This window comes from Physella acuta, unplaced genomic scaffold, assembly GCF_028476545.2.
Source record: "Physella acuta isolate Inbredline_101_S28 unplaced genomic scaffold, ASM2847654v3 ptg000627l, whole genome shotgun sequence".
Lineage (NCBI taxonomy): Eukaryota > Metazoa > Mollusca > Gastropoda > Physidae > Physella > Physella acuta.
Genome location: NW_026732146.1, coordinates 223,066 through 243,886, shown reverse-complemented (window position 1 = coordinate 243,886; position 20,821 = coordinate 223,066). Strand labels below are relative to the sequence as shown.

The following is a 20,821-nucleotide window of genomic DNA, read 5'->3' as shown; positions in this document are numbered from 1 at the left end:
GGGACATATATATTTTAGAAAACAACGATACAAACAAATATAATTATTACAAATGTATCTCACTTGTATGTGAATATTATTTGTTTCACCACATAAAGCCCCTGAAGGTCCACCATCCACCAAGAATGATTGGAATGCATTGTATGCGAGCAACTGAAATGGTCAACATTCATATCACTGTTTCCGTCGTTGGCAAAGCTGGCAGCGAGGTCGACGACGTAGTAGTAGTTAGAATTCTGGTAGGACGGTTTGTGTACGGACACATCTGTTAATGTTTTTGCTTCACCAAATGTTTCGTAAATTATCATAAGGAAAATAAATATATATGTAGCAGCTTTCATTTTTATCCAATTTTATATTTGTAAATTGTCTTATTTTCCTAAAACTTTATATTTTCAGCATATTTATTATGTTAACATAAACTTTCCTTTTATGTAAGAACTAAAAAAGAAAAATACTATTTACCAATAGAACATTATTTCGCAATATAATAAAGAAAAGTATTTCAAAAGTAATATAGTTATGATACATCATTTAAAGGCTTTTACTTTAGATACAGATGTTTATTTTTTATTGTAAAATGTTTATTATGTTATGTAACTTGTTTTATTTTGACCCTATAAGCATACAATGCGAAAGGAATAACATCAAACTTGGTTTTTATAAGAACGTATGTTTATCACTCATCTTTTTTTTTTACATTGAACAAGTTCTGTAAGATGTTGATTAAGATTTTAATTAATACTTGCATAACGTAACAATTTCTTATATTAGAGCTCATATTATTCAAAATTAAAGCAATGGATATTGTTAATTGACTACAATGGCATGGTAAAATAAAGTATATTTCCTTTAAGATTATTCCTAATAAACACACATATAATGTTAACACACACAGAGCTCTCCTGAACAACACACCAGTCTACAAGTCACTGCCCTCAACTAAAAAAGAGCTCTAAACAACACTACGTACATGATGCTTTATTATGCCGTCGTCACGACAACGCTGATGGCTATCAGTTTGCTGCTCTTGAACTGTATTGACGTGTCGTTATAAAATAAAGAAGAGCTGTTCTTTGAAACATTGTTTGGTCGTGTAATGAGAAAGTTCCAGAAGTTTTACGCCGTTTCTAAACTTTGGCTCGAAAAACTACCACGGAGCTGACAAAGATTGCCTGACTAAAATTAAAATCCAGGTATAAATTTTGGCCTGACGTCAATATAACTACATTTAATTTAACTAAAAAAAGACATATTTCCATATTTCTGCATTCGCAAATAATATAAAATTTTGGAATTTTTTTTTTTTTGACAACTCACATTTTTCATCGATGGCAACAATAATGATTAGAGGCATCTAGTCAAAGTCAACGGGGTTCACAGTGCCCCCTCTTCTAAAAAAGTTACCTGCAGTATGCTATAAAACGAGTGACACAAATATATACTTATACCTATTCTTGCTGATCATCAATAATTTCTGCATGCTTTCTTGATTTTAAATGGCAAAATATCCATTTGCAAAACAATATGTAAAGAGAAACTTGATGAAGCCAAGCATTTAAAAACAAAAGTCAACTCAGCACTAGACACTAGCAATGATAACAATCAAACAATAAATTATTACACTGTAGTTAAAGGTGGAGAAATAAACATTGAACAGCGGCCTTGAATAACCTTTGCGATCGAACTCGGATATAAATCTATACATTTTTTTTTTCATTTTAGATTCTTGACAATAATAAACTTGCCATTTTTTCGTTGTTAAATTTTCTTGTTTCATATATCTCAATATAACTCCACAATTGTCCCATTAAAAACAAAATATATAATCTATAATTCTAAATAACTGTAGTCCAAATTCCATTCCTCGCCCTTCATCCATTATCTAAGAGTCATTTTTTTACAACCTCTACATCACAGTGTGTATCAGACAATTATGTCGATTCCCCTTATATATTAGCTAACATTAAGTTAACATGCACACAAGGTAATGGGATTGGGGTGGGTGAGGGGAGAGAGAGCTTAGTAAAAAACCGACAAAAAAACCCTCATCTATTTAGGCCTGCTGGTTCTTTTAAATGTGTGAGTTTTCACCACTAAATAACTAAGGTCCAAATCCCATCCCTCATCCTTCACCCAATATTTATGAGTCATTATTTTACAACCTCTACCTTACAGAGTGTATCAGATGTGTTCATTCCCCTTATTAAATTTGTTGACTTTAAGTTAACATGCACATAAGGTAATGGGGTTGGGGTGGGTGGGGGAAGAGACAGCGTGGTAAAAAAATCAACAACAAAATCCCTTCATCCGTTCAGGCCTGCTTGTTCTTTTAATAAAAAACCTCATTGTGTACGTTTTCACGACTGTATAGTAATCTACATATATTTATTGGTGAGTTGTCTAAATAAATGTATGAACATTTGGAAAAAAAAATCTACCAAAGCTTAAGACAAATGATGAGAATATTGATAAAAACATAACGTTTTAGATTAATGAGTAGTGTTGTTTTCAAACGTGATGGTGCAGGAAGCAATTGAAATGGAGTTTTGTGACCCCCACATATGAAGTGATTGTGTGGCTAGAACCCAGTCGCTTTAACATTCGTAACGTGAGAAAGGTTCCCAACATATATTATGCCCAAATATATTGTAATGTTTACTGGTATTACCCTTCTTCGACAATAAACACTTCAGAAAATAGGTGTGTTGGGTTTTTGGTATTTTTGCAATCTCATGTTGTAATCTCATCAAATACATATGCTCAAAACCACAAATTTCTTTTTTTATGTAGTGAAAGAACGGAAGGAAATTATATCTAGTTGCGTCCCTTTAATAAATACGATAGAGTGGTAAATCGCTTACATTTTTAAACCCTTATGTGACATTAAGAGAATCTGGAACTTTCCAGTTACCTACGGCACCAGTGCTATCTCCTTACCAAATACCTACAACTTGTCGCATCTGCAAGTGGTCGATCTAACACGAGCAGTTTAGAAATGTAGTTGTTTTAAAAGGCCGCGGTCAGTCTTTGTTAGTTTTCGGTCACTTTAAACTCGATTGCTGAGATGATTCAAATATTTTCACGTTAAAAAAATAGTGAACAGCAAACTTTGTCAAACTATTCCCCAGCAATTAACCAGCAAAAAACAACCTAACAAATATCCGCACTTATCTATATATTTATCTCTATATATGTATGTATATATATATATATATATATATATATATATATATATATATATATATAATATAAGTTTTCTCGTCAGTCTTTGCTTAATAGAGATATAGTGATCAAATGAAAAGAAAACCGTTCAAGATAAACTTATCGGATTTTTAATTTATATTTCTAGGCAACGGATTGAGATACTAGTTCTGATTTAAAACAAGGTCACGTATTTAAACACACTTGTTAAATTCTTAAAACAGTGGTTTGCTTCTTTTAATTGATAATGAAAATCGTTGAAGGATGCAATCTGATAACACCATTTTACATATTAATCAAACACAGTTTGTATGTTATTTAGTTTAATCGAGCGTTTGTTGCACATTTTAAAATCATGATTTATTGATTTTAACTATTAACAAGAGTAAATGTGAATTTAATGAAAAAAAAAGATTCATTGATTTTAACTTTTAGAGAAAGAAAATGTGAATTTAATGAAACAAAAATGATTTATTGATGTTAACTCTTAAACTAAGTAAATGTGAATTTGATTAAAAAAAGGTATTTATTAATTTTAACTATTAGGCAAAGTAAATGTAAATTTGATGGACAAAATATTTCTTTTTATGATACAAATATTATGAAAGTACACTTCACAGTTTTACAAATCCTTGTCCTTATCAGATCAACTTCAGAAGTTAAAAACTAACGCTAGTTGTTTAAATTTACTTTTCACTGTACGGGGGTGGGGGTATTGTCGGTAACCCTGCATGACACATGCTTTGTGATTCACTATAAGTGGGCGGTCCTATAGGTTTTGTCACCTTCTGTAACGATTCATCCACCTGATTTACAAATGAAAACTGCGTGTTGATAATGACGGTGGGGTCTGGTTGTGATAACGTTGTAGGCGGATAGACGCCGTCGAACACCATTTTGCTGGCAGATTTAGAGAGGATGGGCCCAACAGTGAACATCAGGATGGCGCCGACGATGCTCATAGGAAACGAGTAGCCGAAGCTGGAGTAGATGTATTGCATGTTTCCAAAGTTGTCTTCAGAGTAGACGTTGACTTCGTATATCATATCGCCAATAAACACTACAAGACCTGAATTGAAAAAAAAACAAGTATTTAAATTATCCAAACACATAGAAACACATAAACACAAGCGCAAATTTACACATATACATGTACACGACATATGCAAGTATATAAACATATAAACTATAACACTGACTATGATATTCTTCCCCCCATTTCAAGCAGCAAATTTTAATATAAATGGCAAATTACAAGCTGATTTTAAATCAAGTATTGCTTATGTGCATTTGCTAGCAGCCTGTTTTTTTCACATTTATTTTTACATTTTTAACAGGTTTTTTTCTCTAGATGCTTTAGATGTATAAGAAGGTTGTTTTGTATTGCAACTAGCCTTTGGTAAAACACCACTACAAACGGAACTTTAATTTCATTTTAAGAAATATCACATGAATCACCATGCTTGCTTAGGTTTTATTTAGTCGTGAAAAGGATACTAATAGTATTAGTATTGGACTCTTAGCTTGAAAAATATAAATTTGAACGGCTGATATTTTTTTATAATAATAAACGTAGTTATTGATGGAAACAATAGACCGATTAATTGATACAAATGAATTTATTTTATAAATTCGTTATTTGAAAATAAATTAAAACAAGACAATCCGAGACGTGTTTATAATATTGTTTATTTCAGTACTCTCATGCTATAGAGAAAAAAAACTAACCGCAATTATTACCCTAGGTGCCTAACGTGAAAACAAATTGAAAGTTAAAAGTTTGCTAGAACATTTAAAAACAAAAGCCGGTTACCTGCCAGGGTTGAAAATACCATGCTACAGTTTGCCAACAGAGCTGTGTTTGGAGAGGTCTTGATGTATCTCAGCATGAAGAATAATGCCAGCAACAGGCCAACAGCACCCATACCGATACCAAATATCGACATGTACTTGACGGTGTTCTCCAAGTCTGAGACGGTATCTGAGTTCCAGGAAGAAATTATTTAGTAGCATTAGAACGAGTCAAATGAAAAAAAAAATCAAAACGGTTATATACAAAACTGCGTTTGCAGTGTGCAATTATATTTTACGCTCACACTCCTCGATTTACTTTTTTCAACAAATGTCATCGTCAACATTAAAGCTCTCCCCAGTTTCCTGCCACAGATCTAAACTTTATTGAGTTCTATTATATTATCTCCTCTCGCCTTCTGTACCACATTACGTCCAGTGTTTCTTCCAGACCTTTTCCTCCGGGGGTGCACTTGAAATTTTCGGGGGGGGGGGGGGGGTGCACAACAATTTCCGGGGGGGGGGGGGGGCGGACACTGTCAAAGGTATATATTTTATATATAAATTCCATATCGTTCGAGGGGGGCGGCAGACTTTCTTCGGGGTGGGGGGGGGGGGGGGGCGGTGCACCCCTCCCAAGAGATGCCTGGAAGAAACTCTGATTACGTCGATAACCCACATGTGTTTTCATCCTTTATCCCTTGTTAGGGTCGTTGGGACACCACAGAGTGGTGTCATGGGCTATATGTCTCATGGCGGCACCCACCCCTTTCTATACCTGACCACATGGATGCCTCCATCTAGGTGGCTAACCTTGGTCACGAACACATAGAAGTTCAATTTCATCTAACAGCTCTTGCGCCCTAGCTGGTGACCCTTTACTGGAAGGTCATACACCCAATAATATCGTGTTAGCATAATATTTTGATATTTTAGAGTTTTTCCTCCTAGATGAGTTGCTGTATCCAGGTATAGAGCCTCATCTGCCCGGGGATTTAAACTCGGGAATGTTCGTTTTAGCAACCATGAACTACACAGAACCGACCACGCCGAGCCACATTAGATGACGGGCATGCGTGAGTCCCAGCCCATCAGTTAGATGGGGTCCGAAACGTCTTTCAGCATTATTTGAAAACGACATTGGACATACATAAACCAACATCTACTATTATTAAATAAATAGAGTACACTAAATATGAATTACCGGAAGACTAACTTACCAATAGGCACACAGGACCCATCCATGTTACATATGCTGAATAGGCCTCTGTTGTTGCCAGATAGTGTGAACATGATCCATGATGGTGTCACCGTTCCTATGACTACCAAAGCAAATGCGATTGTGTACCCAAACACACCAGCAACGAATCCACCATTTACTTTCACAGTAATTGCCATTACCTACAGTAAATAAATGAATATATATATATATATATATATATAAATATATATATATATATATATATATATATATATATATATATATATATATATATATATATATATATATATAATTACAATTCTTATTGCTCTACTGGCAAAGAACCTGAGCAAAAACCAAAAACTAATTTATAACACATCAGTGTTTCTTCCAGGCACCTATTCGGGGGGGGGGGGGGGGAAGGGGGGGAAAGGGGGTTGGGGATGGAGGGGCTGAGTTCCCCCCCCCCCCCCCCCCCCCTCCCCCGATAAAGGTCTACCGCCCCCCCCCCCCCCCCACCCCACGAACGAAATTGAATTCGAATTGCTTTTAACAGTGTCCGAAAGACCCCCCCCCCCCTCGGAAAGTTGAGTCCGCCCCCGAAAATAGTCTGGAAGAAACAGTACAAACAACCCAAGCTTAATTACCATTTTACAATTATTCTGAATCCAACTATACTTCTTACAATTTGTCTTATTTAAGTGTGATCTAAATTAAGTCACAGTAACCCTTAGGGTTTTCAGACAGACCCTTAACAATGGACGTCTCAAACAAATCTTATTTAATGTGTTGTAAATACACTTACCTAATCTCTAAACAAAGATACTAAACTGCATTTGATAGGTCAAGACTGACTATGTCTTTTAGTTAAAAAAAATAATTATTAAAAAATACTAAAATTTGTTTTTAAAAATCTTCTAACCTTTAGAATGAAAATACATGATTGTTTCTAATATTAGCCTAAATACGAGTTTACTAATACAAAATAGACAAAACAACTTACTTGTTCAACTTGTTTACTGCTATTGTGTGTTGACTAATAAAGAATGACGCAAAGTTTTGAGATAATACAAGGACAACACAGGGACGTGTGTTGTAGTCCGTGGTCGCTGATAAGATAGTGCTTAAGTGCTTTTACAGGACTAAAATTACTCGGCTTATAATAAACATTTGCTTCTTATCTATAAAAAAAATGTACATTCAAAATGTAACGGTTCTAACACTTCCTTAACTAGAATACTTCGTTTTTATAGATGCAGTTCATCCCCCACATAAACTACAAAACGTAATTTTGATTATTTCAATTATCCCGTCGGTTAGTTTCACCTTAGCTTTCACTTAAGATTCGTACATAAAACTTCTGATTGAAACTTGTGGGACGATTTGGGGAGAGCCTGCATGGGAACCGAACTCGAGACTTCCGTGTGTTGACAACCACGCTACTTACTGTTTTAAATCAATATAGCTTGGGTGGACTCAGGAACGTACTACAGGTCTAATTCCGAACCGAGATCCAAACTCCATACGTGGGGCAGGAGTCGAGCGCTCTATCACTCGACCGCTTCGTTGCTTTTTTTAAAAATTGGGCCTAAAATGCAGTGGCGTAGCGAGGTCGGGTGTTACCCGGTGCGGCACTTAATGGTGTCACCCCCCCCCCCCCAGAGGGACAAACTTTCTCGATTTGCACCACCCCCCTTAAACTTTCGATTTGCAACACCACCCCCCCCCCCCTCAAACTTTCGATTTACAACCCCCCTCAAACTTTTGATTTGCACCCCCCCCCCCCTCAAACTTTTGATTTGCACACACCCCCCCTCATACTTTCGATTTGCAACCCCCCTCAAACTTTCGATTTGCACCCCCAACCCCCCTCAAAGTTTCGATTTGCACACCCCCCAACCCTCAAACTTTCGATTTGCACCTCTTAAAAGACTATTTTACAATCGAATTAATCACTGAATTAAGTGGAATTATCATTTTTCTCTATATATGTTGCTATTTTAGGCCTTGGTGTCATCCCCCTCCCCCTAAATGGTGTCACCGGTGCGGTCCGCACCCCCGCCCCCCCCCCCCTCGCTACGTCTCTGCTAAAATGTAATTTCGAACCCTTTTTATAAGGGGATTTCTTTCAAATTATAAAGATAAGTACATATAATTAGGTATTACTTTATTTTAATCGTGCACAAATAATTTAAATATTTAAAGAGATTATTAACTCGTAGCAAACAGTCTAACATCACACAAATGCTGTTGTCAGAAATACAGCCACACATGAGATTAAATTTACTTTAATTACTAGGTTTTCATCAAATAATAGAAAAAATGACGAGTCTACGAGTGAATTCAGATGTTTTTTTTTCTATGTAAGTGTAAACTTAGGAGCCTTCTAACAATGAAAATAGTTTTAAAGAATGATTATTAAAAGGCATTACCCCCCCTGTCAATTACACCCCGGCCCTTCCCCCCTCCCCCTCTCCGACATAACCACACAGAGTAATTACCTTCTATCAATTACCCCTGTCAATTTGCCCACTGCCAATTGCCCCCCGCCCAGTAGGACATTGCCCGCCCCCCTCAGTCATAGCTGAAGGTATAGTTATATAGTTAGAGTTGGGGTTAGGGTTAGGGTTTGGGTTAAGATTTAGTTTTAGGCTGAGGTGAAAGCATCGATGTAGGCTTAAGTTTAGGATTAAGGTAATGTGTAGATCTAGAGATTAAAAGAGGATTCCTGAGCTTTGGGAAGGGGGAGGGGTTAATTTTCAGGGAGGGGGGTAATGGACAGTGGGTAATTGACAGGGTGTTATTGCTCGAGGGGTAATGTCGGGGGGATGTCCAGGGGTAGTTAACGGGGGGGGGGGGGGAGGGTTGTGTAACGTCCTAGACTCGTGGATCATTGTGTGCAAACAGTGTTATATTAAATCTACAGTAAATACCGATGCAGTAAAATAAATGTATCGGTTTACTAGAAATACAAAATCATATTAATGCACAAGCTGAAAAAGTGCGTACAATTTAAAAACAATCTCATTTGAAATTTTGTTGTGAAAAGTTGTAGAAACAACGAGATGAAGCGAGACCGGAGAGACTTTTGTTCAGATAAGATTAGAGAGAACCAGGGGACTTCTTCTACTTCGTTCTTAATTTTTAGTGTTGTTAGGGATCGAGCCTTATGTGCCAGAGGGTTTCAACTCGAGACTTTTTTCGAATTTATTAGCCATGAGCTTTGCCGACTCGACCATGTTTCCATCACAATTAAGGATTACGTGTCAACTGGTTATGCGCCATTGAGGTCATTGACTCCGATTTCAGCCTGCTTTTCTTTTTGGATTTGCTTTCATAGCCTTTGTCCAACCAAGAACAAACTACAAGGCAGCAGTTATTTGATTTTGGAGTTGTCTCTCGTAGAAGAGTGGCTGTCCCCAGCTAAAGGCCTCATCTGCCCGAGGGTTCGAACACGAGACTTTTCGGTTTAACAACCATGAGCTTTACCGACTCGACCACGCCGCCCCCAACTAGGGGACTGATTATAGCCATAAATTAGATGGTCACGACATAGCATTATGTTGTTAAAACTAAGCATGATCTTTCAAACATTGCCAGCTATATAGCAGGTGTAGTGGAGTTGGACATTTTTTATCGGTGAAAGTACAGTGTTGTGAGTTCCATGAGCTGAAGCCTTGACTATCCTGACAGTCGGATTCCAATAACAACTTAATATCGAGCCTGGTATCCGAACCCAAGACTTTCTGGTTAGTATTTGTGATCTCTACCACCAAAACACACCATCTTATACTCTACAGCTGTGATGCCATATTCTTTTTAGTATTTTATTTAAATATCAAATAAGAAAACGCTCATTAGTTCTAACCGATCGCTAAAGTTTTTTATCGTAAAAATAAGTTACATGATAATATCAACATTACTTAAACTATTTTTGTATTTTCTTTAGTAAAGATTTATAACAATCACTATACAATCAAAGGCAATTTCCTTTAAATAATCTTATTGCTGCGTATTATCTAGGACGCAAACATACACATTCAAATAAAAGCAATGCCTTTATAATTCTAAATATTTTAATTCAAAAGTATATTTAACCAATTTCATTTTTAAAATAATCATGGCATGATTATAGTATGAAAGTCAAACATAAAAAAATATCAAAACAATGATGAAATTAATGCAAGTCCGCGTAATTTCAGACAATATGTAAAATTGACGAATCAATATTTACAAGTGAAGTCTTATTTAAATCTGTCCGAATTTTGAATAATATCCACCATAAAATATAAAACAAATTATTTGAAATATGAATATCTAAATTATTGAAATAAATATTAAAATAAGATCATAAAATGTTACGTAAAATATTTTTTTCAAACCACTTTCATTCAATCACCCTTTTTTTTTTTTTAAATTCACTGTGAATTATACTCAAATTTGCTAATTATGATAGCAATAAATAAAATAACACATGGAAATACATGAGTAATTATCAGTCATGACGAGCAAAATGTTTACGATGCATTACATCATAAAGTAAAGTAGTCTTTCAACAATGATCGAAAAAATTGTATCTAACGATGCAATCTAAAAAAATAAATAGATAAAAATAAAAGTAACTTTTCTTCATGATCAATGAATGGAAATGGCTTGGAGTTATTATGAGCGTGTAAACATGAACGTGAGAAAACTATTGGAATTTTCAGTAGATTATTTCATTCACTTTATATACTAGGTATTTAACTAGTGTAAATGAGACTAAAAAATACAGAAGCATATCCTGTAATTAAGACAATGACAATTCCATACACACTTATATAATGTTATATTTATATGACGTTGATATTGTCAAGCAATGAAGTTTAACTTGATGGATGTCTTGTATACTTCTAGGCTCCAGTCTTCATATCATTCCGATGAGTGGGACACCTTGTTACTAAAATTGAAGCAATACGTATTTATGTATCTCAAACGATTATTTTTTACTTAATAATAGTTTATGCAATAAATCACGCACCCACGTGCATAAAAAAAAAAAACACATGCAAAAGAAAATTTTGAGTTTAACGATGGACGAAGTCAACTAAATTTTTACTAATTTTAAGCTTTTCTAAAATCTTAAACAGATAAGATTAAAAAGTATTTTGAGTAAAAAGCGTATTCATGTATCCTTTGAAATGCACTTTCTAAATACTACATTCGCGTGCAAGATGGTGTGGTCTAGCGGTGGTACGCTCTCATCCAAAGATCTATAAGGTGTCTATTTTTTCACAGACATCCCCCTTCCCCATCAAAATCAAGTCTACTGCATCACTCCCTCCCCCAGACGAAATAGGGGAAAAAATACATATAATACATGTAATAGTCAGTGACCTTCCCAACTTACACAAAATTAAAATGCGCTCTCCACAAAGAAAGCTTCAAGAGACGGATTTAAGTGGATAGGGCATTCTGTGGCGGCCTCTATGCGTAATGGGTACCGAATGAAAATCTCATAATATAAACTTAAAGTCTCATACAACACGCAATAACTGTGTTGCCGTTGATTTTCTAAATATATAACTACTTTTAAAGATTTTTTTTTTAAATATTAAACTTTGCACCAACCTGCGCCAGCGTTGTATCTCTTTGAACTCCCCAGCGCTAGAAAAAAATAAGAAAGTAATTTTGTTAATCAGCCTATCTGATATTATTCTCAATAAATGTAATATTAATAAGTTAAATAACTATCAGTTATATTGTTTGAAATATTTAATTTATACATAAAAAACACATTGAATAATTTGTTGGTAAGTCTAATATGTGTTCATAAAGTTATCGTCACATTTTTAATTCCTTACTTTGTGAAAATAAAGCATAAAAGATTTAAAACAAAATGCTTGACATTATCCTATTTACTACAATGTCTTAAATCTCACCTCACAGTGAAGAAATGATGGGTGGTGAAGTAGGCGACCCACGTAGCCGAGACCAGGAAGAGAATAGTCCAACCCATGGCGCACCACCAGCCATTCTAAAACAGGGGCACAGTTAGTAGATTAATTAGTTTAAAAATATATTTACATATGACATTCAGCAAAAGAAAGATGCATTAATATACTTTATTATCTCTCTCTCTCTCTTTCTCTCTCTCTCTCTTTATATATATATATATATATATATATATATATATATATATATATATATATATATATATACATACATACATACATATACATATATATATATATATATATATATATATATATATATATATATATATATATATATATGTGTGTGTGTGTGTGTGTGTGTGTGTATACTAATAATATAATATAAAAGATATAGAAAGATCAATCTGACAAGCGCTTATTTAGAGAAAAAAACACATTTTTCTATTTCCATTTGCGTTAATAAATGTCAAATTTTTATGTACAGAAAATTATTAAAGATAATTACACTGAATATTTAGCCATAATAATAATGCATTAATTCTGTTTGCATTGATTAAACAATCTACTTGAAGTATGGTTTACATTTAAACTTACCAAAGCGCCTACAATAGAGTGACAGACTCGATAGATGAAGATAGTGTTGAAGACATTCCAGAGAGGTTTACAGTTGCCTATGTCGTTCTCAACCTGTGGTGGAATACAGCATAATTCTACTCAATTCATATAAACATAAATAATTTATATATATATATATATATATATATATATATATATATATATATATATATATATGTGTGTGTGTGTGTGTGTGTGTACATTTTTAGGCATGGACGTTTACAAAAGGTGTTGTCTTTCAATTTATACTGATGCAACCTTAATAAATCGTTAGGATGAAAATTGTGACCCAATTAGAAATGAGTCATTGTATGAAGCTTTTTGTCAATGAGAGATAAGTTAAAGAATGTTTAAAAAGATGTGACGTAATTTATGGTCGACCCCCCCCCCCCCCCCCCCGGCGTCTACTCCCACCCCACCACTTAATTTCTATCAGATTACACATGTAACTTACAGAATCCTGAATATGCCTTGAAAAGTTGTTAAAAATGTTCTTTAATCTTAGTTCGTAGTCAGTGAGGGACTGAAAGAGAGATGAAATAAAGCTAAAAAAATAAATTAATTGAATGACGTTAAGTAATATGCAACTACATTTCAGGTAAACAATTACATGATTAGGCGCTTTATATATTGGCTATAAATATGTGAAGATTGCTAGTAATATAAATGAGAAAAGAAAAACAATTACGTCTTTTAATGCATCCTTTGCAGTAGAGTTTACGTTTTTCTGCATGTAGTGTATTTGCTCTATTAGAGCTGTCGTTCTTGTGTTGAGCTATGTAATAAAAAAAATCCAAATTAGCCGGTGACGTAATTTTTCTCATCTAATATTCCTTTTCGAATTTTAGAAACGAGTCAGGTTTACAAACTTACAAAAGAGAAAAACAAAAACCACATTTGGTTAGTATCATTTACATTCGTTATGTTCTTATCCTTATACACCTCTGTATGTATTAGTCTGTATCTCTCTAGTTGGTCCATCATTTCCATACACTGTGCTCTCTCCAATCTTGCCTGATCTATCTGTAAACCCTCCTGCTCCCTGTACACTTCCCTCCTTTCTCTAGTCTTGCCTGATCTATCTGTAAACCCTCCTGCTCCCTGTACACTTCCCTCCTCTCTCTAGACTAACCTGTACCTTTAGAATTCCCTGCTCCCTGGATCACCTTAGTCTCCCTGTAGACCTCTAAACTCATTATAGACCTCCCTGCTCTTTCTAAACTTCCCTGTTTCCTCTAGACCTCTCTGCTTCCTCTAGACTTAACTACCTTCCCTAGACTCCACCACTCTCTACAGACCTCTCTGCTCCATCTAAAATTCTATAATTTAGTCTTCTCACACCTGCTTCCAACAAGATGATACAATTGGACCCTCATAAAATAACTCATCGAATAACCAAGTTCCCACTTACAGAAGAGTCAGTAGGCTGGCGGGTGTGGGTTATAATTGCAGTCACAGTGTCCTTGACTTTCAGCTAAAACACGAAAATATTTTAAGTTAATGGATTGGCTTTCTAATCACATGACTGTGTGGTTAAACTTTAATGGAAAATACACAATAAAGTATGACTTAAGCCCAAACATATAAATATGGTTTAAAATAGGCGCATTAAGGTAATGCATGTTTAATATTGCATACTGTTTATATTTAGTAATGAATTAAGCAACTACAGGTGAAACTGATAGATAGTTCAGATCAAATTGTTATTTAACTTGCCAAAGTGAATTAGGTATTTGATTATTTAATTTAACTATTGAGATTTTGGTAATCAAAGCAGAATAATCAAGGTTGGACTAGCTTTTTCTGGATATTTTTTCGAGAGATGTTTCTTTCGATACTTTTTCCAAGGTTCAATGTTCTTCGTTTATTTTTTATTCCTGAGATATTTTATCTGCGATGTGTTGTCACCTGGTGGTTTGTTCGAGATATTTTTGTCGTGATATATTGACAAGAGTTTTTTGTTTTTACCTGTGGCCAACTACCTTTCTCCCTTTACATTTTATACTTTTAGAACTTTGGGTACCAATCAGAGCTGGGTGAATTCAGTGACTTCTTATAGTCTAGATTCCATACCCACATTTGAAACCTTCGCTGTAGCTGTACTGCACTCTACAACCAGACTACACCTTTTTATTTAAAACTAATGACGTAAACGAACACAGCCTATATGCGTTCTCAAACTTATTCTGTTCCATTAATATCAAATATCCTGCTTATATGGCGTTAATATAAAGTGTATACATACTATTGGTCCTTGCATTAGGGATCCATGACTAGATAGAGCCCCCATCAGCATGTCTCGCACACGGTTTATCACAGCCTTTTGATAGATAAATGAACATGGCTATATATTTGTGTACTAAAAAATGTTTAACTTCAATACTTCAGCACTTACATTAAAGTAGTGAAAGATAAACATATATACAATGCGCATTCGTAAAAGAAAGTATGGTTGCAAAAACCAGCATATTTTAATAAATTATGTAAGTCCATTTTTTTTAATTCTATTTCAGTACTTCAATTATTATTTTATGTCAATTATATTTTAAAACATTAAAACTATTTTAAAATAATCTTCTTTTTTAATAGGAATTTTAAATGTAAAATAAAATGTGTTTCATATATTTTCTTCGTTCTTAATTTTTACTGTTGGAAGGGATTCCTTCCAGAACAATTAAGGATTACGTGTCAACTTGTAATTCACCCTATAGGCCGTTAACTCCAATTTCAGCCTGATTTGCTTTTTGGATTTACTTCAAAAGTTTGTATCCAACTTAGAACAAACTACAAGGCAGCAGTTGTTTCATTTTGGAGTTTTCTCTCCTAGATGAGTTGTTGCATATAAATGTGTAATTCTGCTATCCATAACAAGTTATAGTAACCAATTTTACGTGTGTCTCTTACCCTTTCTGCGTGGTTCGGGTGAACTGTAAGGAAGGTGTTGATCTGAAGCACTAGCACCTCGGCAGAGTGGTACGGATTGGTTCGAAACTAGTCACAGAATTAAAAAAAAAAACATTATATTTCAACCTTAACTAGTAAACTTGCAGTATTCAACTTGAAAAAAAAATCGACTACACTTATAATGAAAAAATATATATAATTTGCTGCGAGATATTTTGTCAGAGATATTTTGTCTGAGGTCATTTTTCCATGATATCATTTTTCCTGATATAAAATTTCCCTGATAATTTTTGTTTGTGAGGTCTTTTGTCCTTGAGATCATTTGTTGTTTAAATCATTTATTCATGAGATAATTTGTCCTGAGATAATTTGTCCGTGAGATATTTTCTCTTGACATCTTCTGTCATTGAGGTAATTTGTCCTGAGATCATTTGTCCTACTATCATTTGTTCTGCTATCATTTGTCCTACAATCATTTGTTTTGCTAGTATTTGTCCTGCTATCATTAGTTCTGCTATCATTTGTCTGTGGGATATAGTCTCTATCTCTCAACTCACCAATTCCTCATACTTAGAGTACTGCATCTTCTCATCAAAGGTTTTCATATTCTTGACGAATTCCAACATTTCAGCAGTTGAGATTTGAACGCCACCAAAGTCAGCGTCCAATTTTTTAACATTCTCCCCGATATTAAAAGTCTGTCGAAAAATGTTGGATTTCTTTTTAAGGGAATACCACCCAAACAAACTAAGGTAAGATACAATTTGACCAGTGGTAATTATGGACATTAAGCTATAAAACAAACACATTTATATGAATGTATGTAGCGATATTAAAAAAAATTGAACATGTTGGCCTTATTTTATATTTTAATTACGGCTTCAGCTGGAGCTAAAACAGTAGCATTGCAATACAAAGTTAATTTTTACATTTTTTGATTGAAAATTGTATATCTTGTTTTTATTTTTAGGTCAAAATTGATAACGTTTAAAAATTTCTAATTTTACCACCTCGATTCTTTCAGTTGTGAACAAAGTCAGTTATTTATTTGAATATTTTAACAATATGCACGGTTACCTTTTTGGGTTCAAATTGTTTTTTTTTAAATGCCATCACACATAGACCTAAATCTACTTTCTGTTTGAAAGCTATGATATCCTAACAAATACCAAAATTTGTGTGTTCGGTATTTAAAATTTAGAGTGTGTGGGTTTCAAAGCGTCTTGCCTGACTAAATCAGTGGATTTTAACCTTCTTGAACTTACATAACCCACCGGTTTTATAGAATTGAAACGGAGAGTGCTAGTATCCTAATAAATTAAAGACAATTAGGCCTACATGTACGATGAAAATAATATGGACTTAGCTTGATAGAGAATTTTTGGGGGGAAGCGGACTAAAATTAAAATTTCTGGGGGGGGGGGGTGGTTCAGACACTTGTTAAAGTATTTATTTTCTATATAAATTATATTTCATTCTGAGGTGGAGGGGTACACTTCTTCAGAGGCGCTCGCCCCTCCCCCCCCCCCCCCCCCACTAGTGAAGAGATGCCTGGCAGAAAATCTGGTAAAGGCCATGATTATCCCAATGAAAAGACTATTTAATAATAGCTTTCTCGTTAAAACTGAAATAATCCTAACCTGAACCATATGCGTTGGATGTGTGTCTTTGCCTCCGCCGCACCCCTGAGACTAACTTACCGACCCCCCTGAGGCTCAATCGAACCCAGGTTACGAACCACTGGACACAAAAATATTAATGTATTTTGTTGATGCTATTTCGTTTCCTTGCTGGAGATTTCCAATAAGAAATGTCGAATAAAAACGGTTACCTTCCCGTAGTCCTTGATTTCGGTTAGGTCAAAAACCTGGGCCTCCTTCATTTTAAAAGCTTTGTAGGCAGTCGAACCATTACTACAGGACCTTTGATAAAAACAGTTTTATAATTAGCTCTTTTTAATTAATATTTAATAACGATTGGAATATACTTGATATTTAAGGTACAAGTTGAATGTTTTATTTCAAAGAGGGATGTTTCTAGTTGGTTTAGTATGGCGGATGGGCATAGGGATATAGCTTCATGTGCAGTGGTCCCTGAAACAGATGAACTCTACTTCATCTGCTCCGTGTGTCTTAGCCACGAAGGGAAAAGTTGATGAACTTTTCCGGTTAAATTTGTCATAGCTATTGTAGCCTGGGGGGGGGGGGGTGATGACATTAGAGTAGATCTTAATTGATAATATCGATTATAAATAATTTACTTGATAATATCGATGACAGAATAGAACTTACCTGATAATATCTATGACATTAGAATAGAACCTACCAGATAATATATATGACATTAGAATAGAACTTACCTGATAATATCAATTACATTAGAATAGAACTTACCTGATAATATCAATTACATTTGAATAGAACTTACCTGATAATATCAATGACATTAGAATAGAACTTACCTGATAATGCCATTAGAATAGAACTTTCTTGTTAATATCTATGACATTAGAATATAACTTACTTGAAAATATCAATGACATTAGAATATAACTTACTTGATAATATCAAAGACATTAGAATATAACTTACCTGATAATATATATGACATTAGAATAGAACTTACCTGATAATATCGATGACATGATAATAGAACTTTCTTGATAATATTTATGACATTGGAATATAACTTACCTGATAATATCGACCAATTTCAGGGAAACATTTTTGTCAGGGTAGATTTGATCAGACAGCCACGTAGAGTTTGGGGTCCCAAGCAATTTATACTCTACAATCAGCTGAAAAATGTTAACGAAACGATGTAAAAAACGATTTTTACTGTACAAGGTGCCAATAGCAGTTTGTTGATCGTCTTTGTTCTTACTATTAAATAATTTTAATTTTGATTTAACTTGCGTTGTTTCACACGTTAATTAAAAAAAAAAATGCCGATGGCATTTTCAAAGATGAAATACATTACTTTCTTGAAGTATTTTGTTCATTTTTCGTAATATTATACCAGTCTTAAATTAATTTTCACTTTCTTGTCTTAGAAATTACATATCTTAAGTTATTTTTATTTACTGTGTTTTATCTCTTCTAATTCACATGCATTGTCTTTCTTAGTTTATGTTTTTATTCAAAAGAACATTACTTAGCCAATCTTTATTTCATTTTATACTACTGTTTTCTTACATTTCTATGTCGAATACTATTCTTAACCTAGGTAATGCGTGGTAGAATGGTGGAGCATAAGACTTAACTCGAAAGTCCCGATTTCGGGGTTCAAGGCCTTAGAGCGTCCTTGAGCCCCCCCCCCCCCTCCCCCCAAGTGTTTCTTCCAGACTTTTTTCTCCGGGATGGCACTTGAAATTTTCGGGGGGGGGGGGGCGGACTAAAATTTTCGGGGGGGGGGGGGGAGCGGACACTGTTAAAAGTATATATTTTCTATATATAAATATAGGAATTCCATTTCGTTCGGGGGGGGGGGGGGGCGGTAGACTTTCTTCGGGGAGGGGGGGAACAGAGCTCCCCCCCCGAAGAGATGCATGGAAGAAACTCTGCCCCCCCCCCTCCTAAATACACACACTTTGATGAGCAAAGAAAAGGCGACTGGGCATAGTGCTGACCACACTATCGCTTCATATGACGAGGTGTGTAGAAGTATACTACACTCGCTCTATGGACCGTTAAGTGTGAAAGCGAACTTTATTTACTTTACTATACTTAGATGCACTCCTTGTTGTGACAAAACAAAACTAACGTTTAGGAATATACAAATGTTCCATACACACGAAGCCAACGTTATTAATACATTTTTTAAAGTGTAATGTGGTGATTGTATAAACAATAATCTGTATAACGGTGCAGTACAAGTGGTCTATTTCAATATCTAACTTGCATAATGTATAAAAAAAACATCAACATAGTTTTAACGTCTAAATTTAACTTAAATTTTTTTTTTCATATTTAAAAATCAATTTATTAAAACTCATGCTAACTAAACCGAGAAGCCCCGAGTTCAAACCCACGTGTAGATGAGGCTGTATAGCTGGTGACAGCAACTTAGCAACTCCAAAATCAAACAACTGGTGCCTTGCAGTTTATCTTTGCTTTTTCGACGATCTTAAGACTTAAGCAGATATCTTTACGTTTTAGATGATGTCTAGACTTAAACAGATTTCTTTACCTCTTCGATGATTTCTTGACTTTAGAATATATCTTATCGACGATCTTTAGACTTAAGCAGATACAGTGGCGTAGCGAGGTCGGTTGTCACCCGGTGCGGCACTTAATGGTGTCACCCCCCAGAGGCGTAGCGACCCTTCCTGGGGACAAGCTTTCGAATTTTCGATTTGCACCCCCCCCCCCTCAAACTTTTGATTTGCACACCCCTCAAGTTTTTGATTTGCACCCCACCCCCTCAAGTTTTTCTCTATATATTTTGCTATTTTTGCCTGGGTGTCACTCCCCTAAATGGTGTTACCAGGTGCGATCCGCACCCCCGCCCCCCCCCCCCCCCCCTCTCGCTACGCCTCTGAGCAGATATCTTTATGTTTTAAATGATGTCTAGACTTAACGATGATTTCTTGACTTTAAAATATACCTTTTCGACTATCTCTAGACTTAAACAGATTTCTTTACCTTTTCAATGATCTCTAGACTTTGCAACGGTTCACAGAAAAGCTTTGTCGTAGGGGCTCCAATGGCAAACACTACAGTTGTCAGGATCAGCATGACCCAGAGGAATATCATAGCAAAAATGTAGAATCTAGATACATGAAAATTAAAAGTATTATAGCATTATATAGAGGAATAGCATAGCAAAAATGTAGAATCTAGATACAATGACAATTAAAAGTATTATAGCATTATATAGAGGAATATCATAGCAAAAATGTAGAATCTAGATACAATGACAATTATAATTATTATAGCATTATATAGAGGAATATCATAGCAAAAATGTAGAATATAGATACAATGACAATTAAAAGTATTATAGCATTATATAGAGGAATAGCATAGCGACATTGACGAATCTAGAGCAAAAGACAGTTAAAGTATTATAAAATAAACGAAGAATATCACATAGAAACCGACGAATCTAGATCAAAAGACAGTTAAATATTATATGATGTCATAAAGAAATATAGCGAAATTGACGAATC

At 34.8% G+C, this 20,821-nt stretch overlaps 2 protein-coding genes across 2 annotated transcripts in view; both read right to left on the bottom strand.

Annotated features, from left to right (window-relative positions):
• Positions 1-3,624: 3,624 nt before the first annotated feature.
• Positions 3,625-7,294, bottom strand: LOC131948175 (uncharacterized). Its single transcript, XM_059309708.1, has 4 exons — positions 7,200-7,294; positions 6,216-6,396; positions 5,018-5,185; positions 3,625-4,273 (listed from the first exon to the last, which is right to left on the bottom strand). Exons 2-4 carry the CDS (start codon positions 6,391-6,393, stop codon positions 3,891-3,893), a joined length of 729 nt encoding a protein of 242 aa, XP_059165691.1. The 5' UTR covers positions 6,394-6,396; positions 7,200-7,294; the 3' UTR covers positions 3,625-3,890.
• Positions 7,295-12,113: 4,819 nt separating this feature from the next.
• The window catches only part of LOC131948158 (prominin-1-like), a 29,128-nt gene continuing 20,420 nt past the window's right edge, over positions 12,114-20,821 (bottom strand). Inside the window, exons 14-24 of the mRNA XM_059309690.1 lie at positions 20,295-20,421; positions 18,345-18,448; positions 17,483-17,573; positions 16,209-16,349; positions 15,652-15,738; positions 14,993-15,067; positions 14,159-14,221; positions 13,436-13,522; positions 13,202-13,270; positions 12,727-12,819; positions 12,114-12,212 (exon numbers count right to left, since the gene is read on the bottom strand). Coding sequence (XP_059165673.1) covers positions 12,114-12,212; positions 12,727-12,819; positions 13,202-13,270; positions 13,436-13,522; positions 14,159-14,221; positions 14,993-15,067; positions 15,652-15,738; positions 16,209-16,349; positions 17,483-17,573; positions 18,345-18,448; positions 20,295-20,421 — 1,036 coding nt within the window. The remainder of the gene's footprint in view (positions 12,213-12,726; positions 12,820-13,201; positions 13,271-13,435; positions 13,523-14,158; positions 14,222-14,992; positions 15,068-15,651; positions 15,739-16,208; positions 16,350-17,482; positions 17,574-18,344; positions 18,449-20,294; positions 20,422-20,821) is intronic.

Coding starts and splice junctions, on each gene's coding strand:
- LOC131948175 (XM_059309708.1), bottom strand. CDS start 6,393: ATGGCAATTACTGTGAAAGTAAATGGTGGATTCGTTGCTGGTGTGTTT. Junction 5,186..6,215: donor TGGGTCCTGTGTGCCTATTG/GTAAGTTAGTCT, acceptor CCTGGAACTCAG/ATACCGTCTCAGACTTGGAG. Junction 4,274..5,017: donor GGTATTTTCAACCCTGGCAG/GTAACCGGCTTT, acceptor TTTTCAATTCAG/GTCTTGTAGTGTTTATTGGC.